The 17,670-nt window shown below is 28.6% G+C and overlaps 1 protein-coding gene across 1 annotated transcript in view; it reads right to left on the reverse strand.

Moving 5' to 3' along the window:
* Positions 1 to 17,670, reverse strand: part of LOC129989157 (F-box only protein 25-like) — a 69,072-nt gene that overhangs the window by 12,872 nt on the left and 38,530 nt on the right. The window contains exon 2 of the mRNA XM_056097506.1: positions 5,804 to 5,904. Within this exon, the coding sequence (XP_055953481.1) occupies positions 5,804 to 5,904 (101 nt within the window). The remainder of the gene's footprint in view (positions 1 to 5,803; positions 5,905 to 17,670) is intronic.

Consider the following 17,670-nt stretch of genomic DNA (forward strand, 5'->3'; position numbering starts at 1 on the left):
GACCTATCTCTTTGAGTCGTGACCAGATGAAGACAGCACTTGAGTCGGCAATCCTTCTTCGAACTACCATATTACACTAGAAAGAAGATATCTGACATTCAACATTACATTTAACAAGCACGTCTATAAAAAAAATATTTGGAGGAGCTAGAAACTTTAAGTTTCGAAGATGAGATGTACTACTAAGTCAACTTTACAAGAATTTGGAAATTAAATTGCAAATTTAAGATTTAAATTATGAAAGGATTAAGATAGTGAAGTTTTTTTTTATTGTTCTTTAAAAAGTTATTTTGACCAGATAATTCTAGACTTTTCAAAATTTCAAAAGTATTAAATTTTATTAAAATGATATTAGTTTTGATAATAAACCGAGCTTCCACTCTATTTTTAAGATGTAACAGTTTTTGATTGCATTTTAATGATTTTTATTTCAACATTACCACCCAAATTCGATATTTTGAAAAAATTTCATTCTCAAGCAATTTTTATTCATTGTTTTCAAAAATTAAGCTATTGTTTAATGTGTAAGCATTAAGGTTAGAGACTTCATAAAAAGAAATCTCTATCATCAACTAAAACTCATTTGTCGTTCGTCCATCTGGCTACGATTCAATAACATCTGATTCTAAAAATTTAGAACATGGGGCTGTGAAAAAAATGTGCCTTCGATAGAAACTTTCTGTTTGCTACAAGTCCAAATCTATAAATACATGACAAAATGAATCTAGAAACTTTTCGAAATACGCGCCTTTGTTGATGATTATTGTTTGGCTTCAGAACAGCAACTGCCAGATTTGACCATGCTGAGTCAAACAAATTTTTTTTAAATCAGTGGCAAGCTAATGCGTAGTTTTTTAGATACGGTTCGGTGAATATAAACTTCTATAGTTCTAAAAGATACACTTACATTCGGAAGATGCGAATTCGCAAAAAAGAGAGCAAAAATTTAAATAATTTAGTAATTAGCTCTGTGGAATAGATTAAAACAGAATCAAACAGCCGATTAAACTGCAAAATTTCATTCAATGAAAGGATAGCTATAGAAGGAAGATAAATGATGTTCAGACATTTCTGCTGGCACTGTTGATGAACATTTCAATATGGATATAAAAAGTATTAAATGTCCGAACCAAGTATTTTCAAATACCGGCGGGACTGGTCTCTCCAAAATTATCTTGCATACTCCCTAATAAATTTGTCATGCCAGAGAATGCCCTTCTTGACACTGGCGCATATTAACTTTTGGCGTGAATTTTGCCTTTTCACTGAATCTATCGTGTCTTTCTTGGATAGTTTTTTTGGCGAATAATCTTGGCATGCGGTTAATAGTATCCAAAACCGAAATTGTGTTTTAGACACGTTTTTACCAACCGATTGAAACCAAAATTAGACACAAGATTGCACCTGTACTCACAAAATTCCAGACCTAAAGTCATGGCGTTTTTGAGTTATCGAGTTTCATGTTTTTGAACGTACAGATAGCCAACCCGTCGTAGACAGATGTCTATGCTACAGATTTTAAATCTGTATACCGAACCTTATCCATCTAGCTCTCTTCATTTTGTAGTTATCGTGTTAACTTAGATTTGAACAGGCGGGCAGACGGACTTACTCTGAAAAGATTTTACTCAAAATCTGACAGAAATCTGCAAGTTTTGTTTAAATACCGTATACCAAATTTCACCCGTCTAGCTCAAAGTGTTTTTGAGATATCAATGTCATAGACAAAGACAGGCGGATATTTTCCAAAAATGTGTTTTTCGAACACAGGGAGGTCTAAAACGTAGAGATTCGTCAAAATCTCGAGTTCGAATTTTTTAACGATTGCTGTACTTCCTCTATACTAAATAAACGAGAAAAAAAGCCTCATCCCTATAACAGTCTATAAAAAGTATGATTCACCTCATTCCAACTAATGTGCTTTCTGCGATACAAAAGTAAAGGATTAATCAACGAGAACTTCCCTCGACCTGTTCGTACACATTGACGATGTACGATTTATCTTGCATTTCGCCTCCATGCATGAAATCTAATATATAAAATTCTCGTGTCACAGTTTTCGTTGCCATACTCCTCCGAAACGGCTTGACCGATTTTGATGAAATTTTTTGTGCTTATCCGGTATCTATGAGAATCGGCCAACATCTATTTTTCATCCCCCTAAATGTTAGGGGTAGTCAATTATTAATTAAAAACTAACTTTCCCGCCAAAAAAATCTTCCATTTTCCCACCGCCAACTTTTCCGCCAAAAAAATCTTCAATTTTCCCCAACGCCAAATGATTTAGGCTTTAGTTCTTTTTTTCTCCCAACAGTAATGAGGCTAGGGTTAAGATTTTTCGGCGGATTATTTCAAACGATTCTGTTTATTTTCTTAATGTTTTATGCATTTAAAATTAAACATTGTTAATTAATCCATGTTTCAGATTCATTCTGAAGTACTTTTGAATTAAAATAGCACAGAATAAAGGAAATTAAAAATGTCTAATCTTCATAGCGTTACCCCAACTGGCGTAGAAAAATTCACGCATTTGCGTTACGTAAAAGGCGAAGAAAATTCACGCATGCGCACTGTGTTCTGATCGTTGGCATGGCAACCATTATCAACGGACGATTTAAATTACTTTTAGGTTAGTTGTATGCTTTTGTAAGTAAATTGTATTTATGTTATATATTTTTTGTATATGCTTATAGTTTTAAGTACATCGTTTTTTAAGTAGTTTTTTTTAACCTGTTTACAATGATTTAAATTATTTTTAGGTTAGTTGCATGCTTTTGTAATTAAATTGTATTTATGTTAGTTATATATATATTTTTTATATATGCTTATAGTTTTAAGTACGTCGTTTTTTAAGTAGTTTTTTTAACCTGTTTTCAATGATTTAAATTATTTTTAGGTTAGTTGCATGCTTTTGTAATTAAATTGTATTTATGTTAGTTATATATATATTTTTATATATGCTTATAGTTTTAAGTACATCGTTTTTTAAGTAGTTTTTTTAAACCTGTTTTCGACAGATTATTTTAAACGATTCATTTTATTTTCTGAGTGTTTGATGCATTTAAAATGAAACATTGTTAATGAATCGATCCATTCATGATGAATCTGAGAAAATTTTGTTGACAAATGCTTGAGATATTACATAAATTAAGAAAGATATTCTTTAGTGCCCATAAAGTTTAAACGCTCAGTGACTCTATTATCAGTAATCATATTATTAAAAAAAATGCTTTGTTTCAGTAAAAAATATTGTTATATTAATTGCAGATTAATCCTTTACACTTTAATTTAAAGCATAAATTCTACGAAGGGTAACAGAAAATTAGAGAGATACATATCACGTTATGACTGAAGGCCTTTATAATATTATGAGTGAATTATATGACTATCAAAATTTGAAGTTTTAAAATATTTTGCTGAAGAATAAAATATTTTGCTGAAGAAGTTGGAATTGCATAAAATATTTAATTATTAAAATTTTAACGAACACTAAGATTGGCGAACCGGCTGGTCGCCAAAGGCGGCTAGTAAACATATATTTTTAAATTCAGTTTTAAATTTTCCATTGGATTAATTAACTTCAAAATTTGATACAAATCTAGCTTTTTGATATCAAAACCAAAAGCCTGCTTTCATTCTTCTGAGTTACATTCACAAGCAAATGAAATGTATTACAAACACTTTGATGGATTCGGCCTAAAAATCGAAAACAAATCTACAATTTTGGTTTAATGATCGCACAATGAAAGTCATTACATCTGACTTATAAATTTGAGTTGTCGTTTAAAAAGAAAGACAGTATACCAACCCTTTAACAAATGTCGGAATTTAGACAAAAATCTACAATTTTAATATATAGATTAAATGTACACGGAAACTTTTCTTTTTTGTAGTAACCTGAGAGTCACCATTTTCACACACAAACGAACATTCAATGGCAGATTTCCGACAAACCAAATTAGGTAGCTGCCTAGGAACGTTGGACTAGGTAGCGACCGCAAGCAATTCGATTTTAAAAAAATTTATAGACCAAGTTTTCTAATAAATAATTAAAGAAAGAATACCAATTCTAAGAATCATAAAATATTAAAATTTGTTTCCTTTGTTTTCAAATTAATTATTATTAAATATATAAACAACAAGAGTTTGTTTGAATTTTAAGAATCATAACATATTAAAATTTGCCAAGTTCATATTTGTTTCTTTAATTATTATTAAATTTATAAGCACCAAGATTTTGCTTAGATATAATGTTGCAAAGGCAGATTTTGCGCAACCATGAGTCTCAATAAATAAATAGCATGTACATTTTCAGAAAATTACTAAAATAAAAATTAATCTAAAATAAAAGTTGACTAAGTTAAGTTGACTTAATTAAGTTGGCTAAGCTTGAAATACGTTGAAATGAGAAATACCATTAAATAAAAGAGCAGACAGGAGGCTCATTACACTGAATAGAATCGTAAATGCCAATGAAGATAGACACTCAGACTATAAACCATTTAATGAATTTGGCCGAAATTTAATGCATATCTATAGCTCTAATAAAATAATATGCCACATTTCATCAATCAAGTTCACTGAGTTTTTGAGTTATTATCTTTAGATACTAAAGGGAAACAGATGGCAGACTCTTCTTTGACGTATTTTGTCCAAAATTTTATAGAAATCAACGCCTGTGATGTAAAGATCATACACCAAATTTTATTTTGTTTTACTCGTTTCATTTTAGAATTATTGTGTTCGTAGACAGAATTTTTTTTCAAACTTAAGAATCAAAATATATGGGAAATAGAAGTCGCCGAAATTTTTGACGCTGAAAATTCTGGCTCTTTAAATGTTTCATATATGAAAAAAGCAAAGATTTACAGAATAATGGGTTATTTTGAAATTGCGCATGCAGAAAAGCGTAGTAAGAGAGAAGAATTAGTAATCTCAAGATGACAAGAACAACATCAGAGAATATATTCTCAAACTTTCAATTTTCCTGATGCCACCAATAAAGAAGTCAAATAAAATGACAGATCTATCGGTGCATTAAAAGATAAAAATTAGAGGCATTTGAGAAATTTATCTAAAAAATAATTTAGAAAGTTTAAAGCATGAAATATATAAGATATCCATTCTAATAGCAGTTCAATAGCTAATTTCTAAAACGTAAAAATTACGCATTTATTTTAAATTCTGAAAAATTAAAAAATCTATATTTTTATAGGGGGCTCAAATCTTAGAAGTCATATTTATTAAAATATTTTAGACATGCAAATATTTTAAACAAAAAAGATTATGCTTTTTGACAAAACGCTTGTTGTTTTGTTTTCGGAAAAAACTGTGATCTTAACGGTGCTTTCAATATCTCTAATTTAGGCAATTTTAAACCATTGCAAATGGTTCCCTCAAGAAAGATTTGTCAATCAAAGGGCAGTGCTAGTTCGAGGCGGTCTTTGATTGACTTAAAATAATGAAATTCAAAGTTTTAAAATTTAGTAGGTTTTCTTCTTTTGTCACAAATGTATAGATTTTGTTTGTTTGTTTAGAATGTTAAGAGTCTCAAATATGTTTTAATGGATTTGACTAATATGATCTAATAAAAATTCATAATTCATAATATTTTCATCAATTCATTTATAGACTGAAACAACATAAAAGATAGTTCTTTACGCTCTTTAGAATTTTATTTTTCTAAATGAAAGAATATTTCTATTATTAACGGTTAAGAAATTAGCTATGAACCATGATTGCAGTAGATACCTACAAACTTTCATCAAAAAACAATATAATTAAAAACTCAAATTCACTCTACCTGAATTATTAATGAAGCCAATATTGGAACTACCAAATTGATATTCAGAACTATTTGTATCTCGCTTCTTCTCATGAAAGGCATTTTTATTTCTGCTATACCTGCAAAAATAGAATGAAAAAAATAATCAGAATTTTCTTGAAATCACAATCACTTAATAAAAATAAATTAACTGTTTGGTTTTCTGCAAAAAATATTTATCATTTCTGACTAAAAAAATAACTTTCAATCAGAAATGATTAAAATATATCATAGACACCAGTAATATTATTTAGTAGAAGACTATAGTAAAAGATTTCATTAAAAAAATGGTGATAAAATAAAGTAAAAATTCCCAATGACTTGCCGAATAACTTGGAAAAATAAATATTTGTTGCGATTAAGTATTTTCAGAAAGAGTGAAAAAACAATTTAAATTTCATTACAGAAATGAAAACATAATGGATAAATCAGGCATAAAATATATTTAAGAATTGCCAAAATCACAGAAACAATTGAATAGCAATTAAATAAATACTATTAAATTTATATATATTTATTTATATATATTTTAAGTTGATTTACTAAATATTTTTATGTTGCAACATCTTCGGTAGTTATAGATGAAAAAAAAATCAATTTTTGCTCATTTTTTAGTTATTTTTCAATAATGTTGGAAACAAGTATCAGAAAATCACACTCAGGTGAATATTTTCAATACCAAAACTATTCTGTGATAAAATAACACATATATAGACACACATCAGGTTTTATTATTAGTAAAAAAAAAAAAAAAAAAAAAGACAATAGTCTTGAAATTTTCAACAAAAATAAATGCATTTAATATTTCTCTAGGAAAGAATGCCAAAAGGAAGATAAATACATTAAAATCAAATTTTATCCATCTAACTCATTAAGTTTTTAATTTATCATATTCGCATACAACCGGATAGACAGAACACATACTGAATTCCAAAAATGCTTTTTTCAGTTTTAGGAAATGCAATACATCGGATTTCACCAAAATTGCGAGGCTGAATTGCAATATTTCATTTATGCATATTTCATATACACACACACACACAAAAAAACAAAAAAATAGAAAACAGCAAAAATGAATGCTTAGTATATTTATGATTCTTCAAATCAACTTTCAACAGCCAAAATCACATTTATATTATCAGTTAATTTTATGGTAGTAAACATATTTTTTTTTAAAAAAATTATAAACTGGTGTGCTATTTTCCAGACAGAAAGATGAAATTTATGATTCTCTCCTTTAAGACGTGACAAATAAAATTTTTTCATACTAGATATGCTTTTTTTTTTATAAACTCCATAATACAGCTACCATAAAATAGAACATTTCAAAGTCGTTAGAAGTTAATAAACTTTCCAACGAACACATCGTAAAATTGTCAAATCATTTTTCAAAACAAAAGGAAAATTATCGTTCTTTTCAAATACAAATAAATCAGACATGAAAAAAAAAAATCTTATTTCAAATCGTCTGCGCTTTTTAGTTGACTGGGGCATCGCACTGATATACTGACGTTTCTTTATTTTACTTCGTCAAATTCAGTACGTAAGAGGAAAATTCACATATATTTATGAAGTTCCCGTTACACCACTGGTCAAGCGTAGCTAACTGCTTTTGTCTATGGTGATCAGTGACGAAAACTGCGCAGTGATTGGATTTCGATGTTATCGCATTCCTTTTTAACCTCTTTTAAGAATTCTGGACACGAACAAAGAACTCTAAAAATAGAGCAGACAAAGTGTCACGAGTGTCATCAAAAACTCATAATATCTCAATGTTTTCTTGTCGTCTAAAGAAAATGAAGATAATAAGCGAGCAAATTAACACAATTCTGATGTTTGAATAGTAGGTATGCTTTCTCTCTTTTTTTTTTTTCAATTCTAAACGAATATAAAATAAATAGAAGTCGTATTTCTGAGTTGTAATTAAACGAAAATTGGCCGTTTCTAAATTTATCACAGTATTCTTCTTCTAATAATTTTAAAACAGTAATATTATTTACAACACAATGGCAATGATTTCCAGGATGTTATAACAATGACTTCCATTCTATTATATCTTTTATTTGCTGCAATTTGACGGTTCATTGAATTAATAGGAAATTAAAACAAACAATACAAAATATATGTACAACAAACAAACAAAAATCATAATTTAAATTCTGGGAGTACTTATTACGGTAATAAAAAGATAATAATAAGCTTTGGTAATTACATTTAAATGTTAAGAAATAATCAGTTTATTTAGCATGTTTTTTCAATACAGTTAAGATTTCAATGCAGTTATAAGAACCAAATCAGCGAGTCATATTTATGCAATTTATAATTTAAATTAGACTCTAAACCACACTCTTTGTTTAAAAACAAGAAACATTAACAATGTCATAATTTGATACCAAAATACAAAAAAAAAAGAGAATTTTATTAATAAAGGAATCAGAATAATAAATTTTGGATAACTTGGAAAAAACTCATTTTCTGATAAATATATCATTTTTGTAATACTGCCAGTTTTATTATTACTAACCATCTTTGGAGACCAGATTGTTTACGCCCAATATTTGCTCTTCAGAATGGTAAATTATTTATATGAAAAGCATTTAATTAAAAATTTCCTCTTTTTAATAAGACAGAAAATATGAATTAAATGGAATCAATCTACAACAAATTACTGCGCGGGCAAATTAAAAAGTATATATAGTACAAAATATAAGAAGAAGTGAAAACCTTATTTCGGAGTCAATGATCCAAGGAAAGAATTCTTTTTTTTAATTTTAGTTTTAACAATAGCAAAAATAATAGTGTAAATGGAATAACGAATTAATTTGAATTTTATCATAATAATAAAAATATTGTTAAAAGCTGTATATCAAATTAAATTTAAAAAATTTAACTAAAATTAGAAAAAAATGTACAGAAATGGAATTAGTATCATAAAAAATACCTTTTTTTAGTTTAAGAGAGTGAAAAATCTTTTTTTCGTCAGCTAATATTTGTAGAAGATTTGGCTGAAAAAACACTAAAAACTTGCATAATATTTAATTAATTTTTGGATTTTGGAAAGTTGATAGTGAGTTATCTCTGTTTTAAAAAATATGAGCGTAAAATTTCCTAACGATCGGACAAAAATTATAAATTTGTATACAGACATTCAAGTAAGCATTCAGGTTTAAATTTATATATATAACCATATTTTAGCAGTTGCGTGACCGAATAGAAGAAACTTTTAAAACGTCGATTTATTTTACCACAGAAAGCATCATTTACGAACAAAGAATAAGTAGTAACAAATACGTCAATCTACATAATGACATTAAGAGCAGAAGAGACCAAAATTTTTCCCTTCAGTGGTTTTACTTTGAGATTTTGATAGGGATTTCTTTGACATGTGTAGTCTTATAAAAGGGAAACCTGCTGAATTAGCAGTTTTACAGAGGTAATTCAGAATTAATTAAATAAAAAAAAATTAGGAATTGGCTCAGGAAATTTAGAAGTTATAAAATAGCATTTTATAATTTAGAATTTGATTTCATAAAGCCAGAATCGCCTAATAACATTTAGCAGATTTTAATACAATCAATTAGGCAATAAATCGAAAGATTTACGAGATATTAGAATAACTTAACTGCCTAAAGGCAGTTATCGCAAGTATAGAGATAATGATAAGAATCAGAATAATTTTCAACAACATTTATAATATAAAAATATTTTATTACACAAATTTCTAACATGTTAACAACTATACGCAACAAGCAAATATTTTTAATGGTAACATTGCTCTCAAAACTTTTGTCTGGGGAGCATCATTAAAGAATTCGCATGAAATGATAAAGATGCAAACGATTCGGAACTATTGTGTTCACAAAGAGATACTTGCCACATTACACAAAGTGGAGTTTACCATTCAGTCAATTTGACAATTGCATAATGCACACTCATTTCGGCTGACCTCAAGCCAAAAAGGGCTACTCTTTTTTTTTTTTTCCATTAACGTGCGTGAATTCGCGCGTGCTTGTACAAAGATGACTACCAACAGCAAAAGCAAAGCGCATCAAAAGAGTCTGGTCTGAACAGAATGAGACGCAGTAGAGAGTGATTCAAAACATCGAACAATAGCATCATAAAGATTAAAAAAAAGGAGCAGTTACACACAAAAGAGAGTGGCAAACATCCCGAGAATAATGCGCAGTGCTTTCAACTCGGAAAACAAGAGGAAAGGCCTTATTATTATTTTTTTTTCCTCCAAGACCAACCTCAACACCCAAGGCGTGACTTCTGGGAGCAGTTTATTTTAGGTGTTATAATCAAGATAAAGGAAAGGAATGCGAAAGTCCAAACCGGATAAGAGAACAAGCCTTTGCGCTTATTCAAATGAATCGGAAAGTATCTAATTCTATCCATTCCGAAAATCGGTGATAAGGAAATAACTTAGTTAATGGTTTACCCACAGAGCTATAATTTGAAGGAAAGCGATTGCAGGCAAGGATGTATTTTCGGCGGTTTTGGAACGCAAAAAGTTGCTCGATTTCACCATAATTGCAGAATTAATTATTGGATTAATGTTTAATTTTTTTCATATATTTACCAATACCAATTTTATCAAACCTAATACTTTTTTTGACATTTAGATCTCTCGCACACAAAGACAAACCTTTATGATAATCAAAAATATAACTTTCAAGAACTATATAGAAATGCCATGATTTTCGTAGAATTTCATTAAAATTCTTAAACTGCATTTTTTAGATCACAACAGAATCATTTTTAGATTTATGTCGATTTGTCAGTCTGTGTATGCTATCATTCAAAAAGAAACGAGCTAAGAAAAAATAATAATATTTAATTAGCGCTTTTTACAATGAAATTGCAAAATTTCTCTTGAATTTTGGGCAAAATTCGGCGATGACAGGTTTGTCTGCCCGTTCTTTGTTATGTGAATTCGATAATTCAATGCACTTTTGGCTAGATAAATGAAATGAACATGTGGTTAAACTATAACTGTAAATCTGCTTCAAACTTTGGACCAAATTCGTCAATTAGTTGATTGTTTGGCAACTATCCATCAACAAACACAACTAAAAATGCAAAAACTCAAAAACGCAGGCAAGCTAGATCGTTGAATTTTTAAGTCTGACCCTTACATTAAAATTGTCGATTAGTGTCAATATCGTACTCAATTCATGAATGGGTAAACAGCAAAGAGAAGAAAATACAAAAGAGAATATCTTCCCCTATTGACAAATTTTCCTAAAATTTAATACATGTCTATAATTTTGGTGATAAAACCGCTACATTTCATCCGCTAAGCTCTTTAAGTTTTTTTTCCCACTATTTCTGTCCTCATACAAAAACTAACATAATTCCTAAGGTTGGATTTCGTCAAAAATTGATTGAAATCTACAAAAATTGATGTAAGGATCACATACTATATATGTTCAATATGTTATCGTATTCAGAAATGAGCATAATTTTAAAAACTATTTTTCAAATTCGGAAATAACTAAGCGTAATCATTACTTTTTTAGTAATATCAATATTTCCTCTGTATAACTTCGCATACAAAAAATTAAAAAGATGCACCGCTATAACATAACGGCGAAAATTACCCCCCCCCCCAAAGCATTAAAACTAAAAAGAAGTAAAAAGCTAAACGTAAATAAAGTTACATATTTCAAGAAAATGGACTTCGGTTACTCAAGTTACAAGATAAATAAGGTAGTTTAGGACATTCTAAAGAGGCTAAAGCTATTAAAAAACAGTGGCAATATATATTTTTGGAAAATAAAAGTTAATTCCAAATCGAGATGCTCTATTACGTAATACAATGACGATGAAGATGCTCTAAGCATAAGGGTTAATTGATTTCTTTACAATGTTTCTTCTATATAGCTAATCAATAACTCAGAGAAAATTATGAAATTGTAAAAGAACTACATATTTTAACTTTCAGTTGAAACTTCTTATTCTCTCTCTTCTCTTCCCATACTTCTTATCTTTTCCCCTTAATCCAGTAATAATAATAAAATGCTTCAGTTCATAAAGTGCAGTTATTTGCAAAAAATAAGAAAGAGATTGAAAAAAAGTCATTAAAAATGAAATCGGCCATAATCAAACAAAATAGTGTAAACTTGAACATATTTTAAAAATTAGGATATATATAATTAGTGTTCGTATTGAATTTTTAATTACGGCTTCTCATATAATAGTATACATTTTCACAGATGATTTATTAGTTCATCAGTACTCTCAAAAACTATCTTATCGAAACTTTAACTATTCTTTATTTCCCTTTCTTACAAAAAGAACAAAATGTCAGACCGACTGGCTTAGAACACGGAAGCTTTAAAACCGCGATTTGAACACGAATTTGACCAATTCTCCTATAATGAATGAATCCAATGAAAAACGAATTTGATCAATTCTCCTATGATGAATGAATCCAATGAAAAACGAATTTGATTAATTCTCGATTCAATATTATTAAAAAAAATTTCAAAAAACTTTTAGCAGAATTCTTACGAAATAGCAAATTATAAAACCTTTATATACTTTTATTCCATAAAACTTATTCAACATAATTTAAAAACACTTTCACGTAATAGATGATACAAATAATTTGAAATGCATAAATAAAAAAAAAACTTTTTACGTCATGAAAGGAACAGATTTGAAAAATTTTCTTTAGAATATCATCAGAAAAGAACTTAATATTCGTATATAATATACAAAGAACAGCCATAGAGATAAAAGTTTATTAACCTTTATTATTACAATTTAAATGCTCAAAAGGAGGAAATGAAAACTTCTTAATCGCTCAGTAGAATCATCACATAACCAGATTATACGCGACGCATTCTGGTGAGATCACCGAAAGTAATTCCACAAAAATATAAAAGAATCGTCTGCTGTGTCCAAGTTGCCACAGCCAGGAAAACGAAGAGAAAAAAAATAATAAAATTCACAGCTTTCCTTCGATACGGTAGTTAACACACTTTCAATTTTAGCTCATTTCCTCAAAAACCAAAGCGAAAAAAAAAAAAAAAAGATAAACACCAATGGCTTCGGATAAATATTTTAAAACACTTCCAGGTGTACAGATGCGAAGTGAACCGTATCCCTTGAGTAACTGAAATAGATAGTTCAATGGCCGTCGGTGACAATGCAGGTTCGGCATTCTTGCTTCAATTCCGTAACAAAGCGAATCCCTCTTTATTAAACGTATGCCATCACATGCCGTGCTAAAAGCGGACCTTTTGTTAAGTCATTTTTTTATCGTGTCTTCCTTCTTTAATTGTTTGAAAGGGCGGCATTCGAAATGAAAAAGGCGGGAAGCTGCCAGAGAACATAAGTCTACTTATGATCGTACGTTGCGACGAAGAAATGATTATTCATTCACCGTCGATTACTTTAGATGTCAAAACATACAGCACTACAAAAAATCAAAACAAAATTATTTAAGAATTATTGAAGAAATTTAATTGGAAATATTCCGCTTAAACAAAAGAATAAAAATACAATTCTTGGAAATCTGGTACCTAGAAATGTTTTTTATACAATGACGTTCCAATTATTTTCTGATAATGAGTCATTCGTTGAAATTAACACTTGAAAAATACCTCGTCCGTTCTTTGACCAGTTATTTTTTAAAAATTTATTTACAAAGTGCTTAATATATAAAGATTAGATTTATAAATGAGTTTTTAAAATTTTTGACCGATAGGATTAATAACTGAAACACATTATTCATATTTTCATCTTTACCAAGACCATAACTACAGAATCCAGGGCAATAACTGATAATAGGGTTCCCGCTTCATCACTTCTTTAGTTTTAACCATTTTTTAAAAGTTAGTTTAGTAGTAATCCTTTTTTCATTAATTAAAGTTGCCTTATATACTTAAAATTGAATGAAAAGTTTGTCGACCAATGTCTTTTTGATGTTATGTTATTTCTGATTCTTGTTTAATCCGGCAAATCAAAAAAAAAAAAAAAATGACATCTGGAGCTATTTGATCTCAAATGCAACTTAACCTGAAACATATGCAATAAAATTTATGCAAAATCTTTATTAGCAAATTATTCTGGATATTTTATTTTTAAACTAGAATTCTACTAGAGCACTTTTTAATTTCTTATCACATTTTCAAGATTCTCTAGTTCCATAGAAAAGCCTTCCATCTAAAGCAGTCTCTATGACAGCTCTATCTGATAGCAGGATTGCCATAATTTTACAAGTCATACAGGTACATTCGCAGATATCATTTTTCATTTTAATGGAAATAAAGTTACCTTAATTAGATAAATTATTGCTCGGCTCAGAAATAAAAAATAAAAATAAGCTTAGCAAAGCTTAATTTTTCATTAAAAAAATAATAAACTTTCCAATGCAAAGAAGAAGAAAAAAGGATTTAATTTCTTTTTCTCCTCAAGGTACTGTAGCCCCCCAAAACGTTCTTTTCTTTTGCGTACTTGTTTTTGTTAATGCAAAACAGACTTTCCTCATAAGAAACTTTTGAAAATATTTTGATTGGTAACATTGATATAAATAAGCCAGAAACGTTGAATTATACGTAGTATCATATCTTATTTTCTCTCTCTAAAATAAAAAAGTATCGAAATATTGTGCATAAACTGGCCATAAAATCATTATTTGATGACAAAAAATTATATTCCAAAAGGATCATTGAATATAATACTGCAACAAATTTTTTCTCTAGGGAATGTAAAGTTTATTTTATTTTTTTTTATTCCAACAGATAGAACAGCTAATCCAGAAATAGTGATTTTACATTCGATTGTTATCCAAATGGCGTCAACAAAGGAAAAAGTTCAAATGTTACATTGGTTCCATGCAATCATTTTGATCATCACTGTTCAATGTCAATTTTGGGGTTACATAAAGGACAGTGTTTTGCAACACCACTTGAAGATACACTCAAAGTTAACGACACAAATGCTGTTTCTAATGTAACAGCCGAAATACAGTACAAAACTTAGGAAGAATTGGAACGTCGCTTTGAAATTATGACAATTATCAGGGATTCTCACACTGAAATTTACCGTCGTTAATTTTATTAAAGTCTTTACAATATATTGAGCAGCCGTAAGCGAAACTATTATAGTTTTTTTACAATAATTTTTTGTAGTCAGTTTATAATGCATTAACTGATGCAACTAATATATAATGCATTTGACATGCAATGCTATAGCAATATAAAAGAATCCGTGAGAAAACTATAACTACATAGTAAGGCAAATACAACTAAAGTAGTATAAAACAAAAGCTTATTTCAAAAAAATTCCAAGTACATCCAAACAAATTTACAAAAATAACTTAAATGTAAGTCAGTATATAAAATTAAAAAAAAAAAAAAATTCAAAAAGTAGTGAACCTTGAAAAATTTATAATCTAGAGAGAACCAAAATTATTAATTCACAATTAATGAATAGCAATTTCAAGTATACCAAGTCTTTTCATTAAAGATTTAAAAGAAATAGATTTATGTTTTTCGACAAATGGAAATCCGTTGCATGAAAACTGAAAAACAAAATGATTAGTATCGACAATCCTTCTCACTAACAGTGTGGATTGTTTAAAATATTAAATCTAAAAAAGTATGATTAGAATGGATCGTAATTTGCCACAAAATAAATTATGATTAGTAATTATAAAGTTAATATAAATGTTCGGCAAGAACACACGCACCAGTCACGGGATTATTTCTATCTAAAAGAATTATTCCAACTACTTTACTATTAACTAATGTTTTTGAAGACGTTCAGTGCATCGTATTATCAGTCACAACACAATAGGTGCATGCATAATTTAAACAATTGATCATCCGGCATCAAATTTATTCAGACAGCGCAAAGGCACACCTAGTTTCCCAGCGAAAACTAAAGAAAAAAACGGCGGAGCAAAGACGACTATCAAGAGCAATTTGCAACAGCAAAACTTGTTACGGGAAACAACATATCCTTGCACTTCCAGACACAAAGCTTGATCCACTCCTGGTAGCAGAGGGACCAGCAGCAATAATGAACGCTGTGGCTCAAGGAAGTGATTAAAATCTCAAGCAGCAGGTGGTTGTTAGGCATCAGCGCAGATTTTATATGCAAATAAACGTTCATTATAGAAGGCTAACGGATATAATTAAGCAAGCTTCTTTCTGCCTTACTTTTTAAGGTTGCTCTTCTTGTTAAAAAAAAGCATCAATAGTGTTCTTTTTCTTTGGAAAAATGAGCTTGAGATTTTTTGGATGATCAAGAAAGTGAAACGGTTTTCTTGTCATTAGTCCCATGAGAAATTGAGTAATTTTTAAAAAAAATTATTTTAAGTGATAGGAAACTATGATAAATCATTCTGTGGAAAAGAAAGTACTAGAGAGGAGGGAAAAAAAAACAAAAAAAAAAACAGTTAACAAGGAAAATGACAAAAATAAACAAGCATGACGGTTTTTTTTTTTTTTTTTTTTTTTTTTTTGTCTAAAGGAAACTGGTGACATATTTAAAATTACACCAAAACCTATAAAGGGAATGTAAAAAATAAATGAATTATACACTATATAATGTATAATTACCATTCAGAGAATAAATGCGTTTCATCGATTAAAAAAATCGTTTGCTTTCTTATTAATTATGATAAATTTTAAACACTGGATTAAAAAAAAAAAACAATTTTCAGAATGAGAAAATTTGAACGTTAAAAGTATTGTATTATTATGTTTTTTTTTTTTTTTTTTTTCATTTCAAGGACATTTATCATTTCAAGGACCTGATACATATATGAATATTTAGATTTTCTCTGAACTTTTAGAGAAAAAAAAAACATTAAAACACGTTGCAGGATATTTCAGATAAATTAATTCAATTTTTTATAGTGTATTCTTGCCTACTGAAAAAAAGATAAAATAGAATTAAATTAATAGGAAAGACTAATTTCTATTTTTTAATTTAAAAAATTTGGTCTTTGTAGACATTAATAAAATCCTGGTATTCACCAATATATTTGAAGTTTTAAATTCAAAGCACACAATGCAGATATCTTACAATAATGCTTAGGCATACTGTAAAACATAAAAAGTCGAATCAGCAAATTAAAAACGATGCAAACTGTAACTTGAGTAAACACACATTGCAATAAACGATGTTTTTTTATGGGTATTGATTGCTTTTTGTTAAAGTTTAATGGCGCAACAGCCGCTTTGTAAAAAAATATTACACTTTTAAAAACCTCTTTCATCTTTTAACCTTTATGGAGTTAATCCGGTATAAATTTGTATTTTAGTTTTATTAAAATTACTTTAAAAAATGTTTTAAAAAATAAAATGGCAAGACATAATAAATAAAGCTAATATTCAAGAAATTAGAAAAAAATATTTGACGTGAAGCAAAGAACGCACAATACAATAATTTGTAAAGCAAATACAGAACAACTGGAAATAGAAATACAGGTTTCTAAACAGCGAATGCAAATGGGCACTGGCTGATTTCTGATTAGACAGCGTAGGCAGCTGCTAGAATTTTTATTATTAGTTAATCAATTAATTTAATTAAATTTTGATCCACACCAATGGAGCTATCTAGTAGAAGTGCAGAAACAACCAACTTAGAGATTTCACAATTATTTATAATAATGAAATATAAAGGAAAAAGTTAATAAAATCTTTTTAAATAAATTTTTTTAGCACACATTTTAATGTTTTTGAAACTATTTTTTAGTTTTATTTATTTTATTATTATTTCGATTTTTGCATCTATGATACTTTAAAGTGCATTATCTCGATAAAATCAATTATTCGTTCCTGGCTTAAAGAATATCCATCATTTCATATAATGTCTATGCATTT

Source organism: Argiope bruennichi, chromosome 10 (genome assembly GCF_947563725.1).
Source record: "Argiope bruennichi chromosome 10, qqArgBrue1.1, whole genome shotgun sequence".
Classification (NCBI taxonomy): domain Eukaryota; kingdom Metazoa; phylum Arthropoda; class Arachnida; order Araneae; family Araneidae; genus Argiope; species Argiope bruennichi.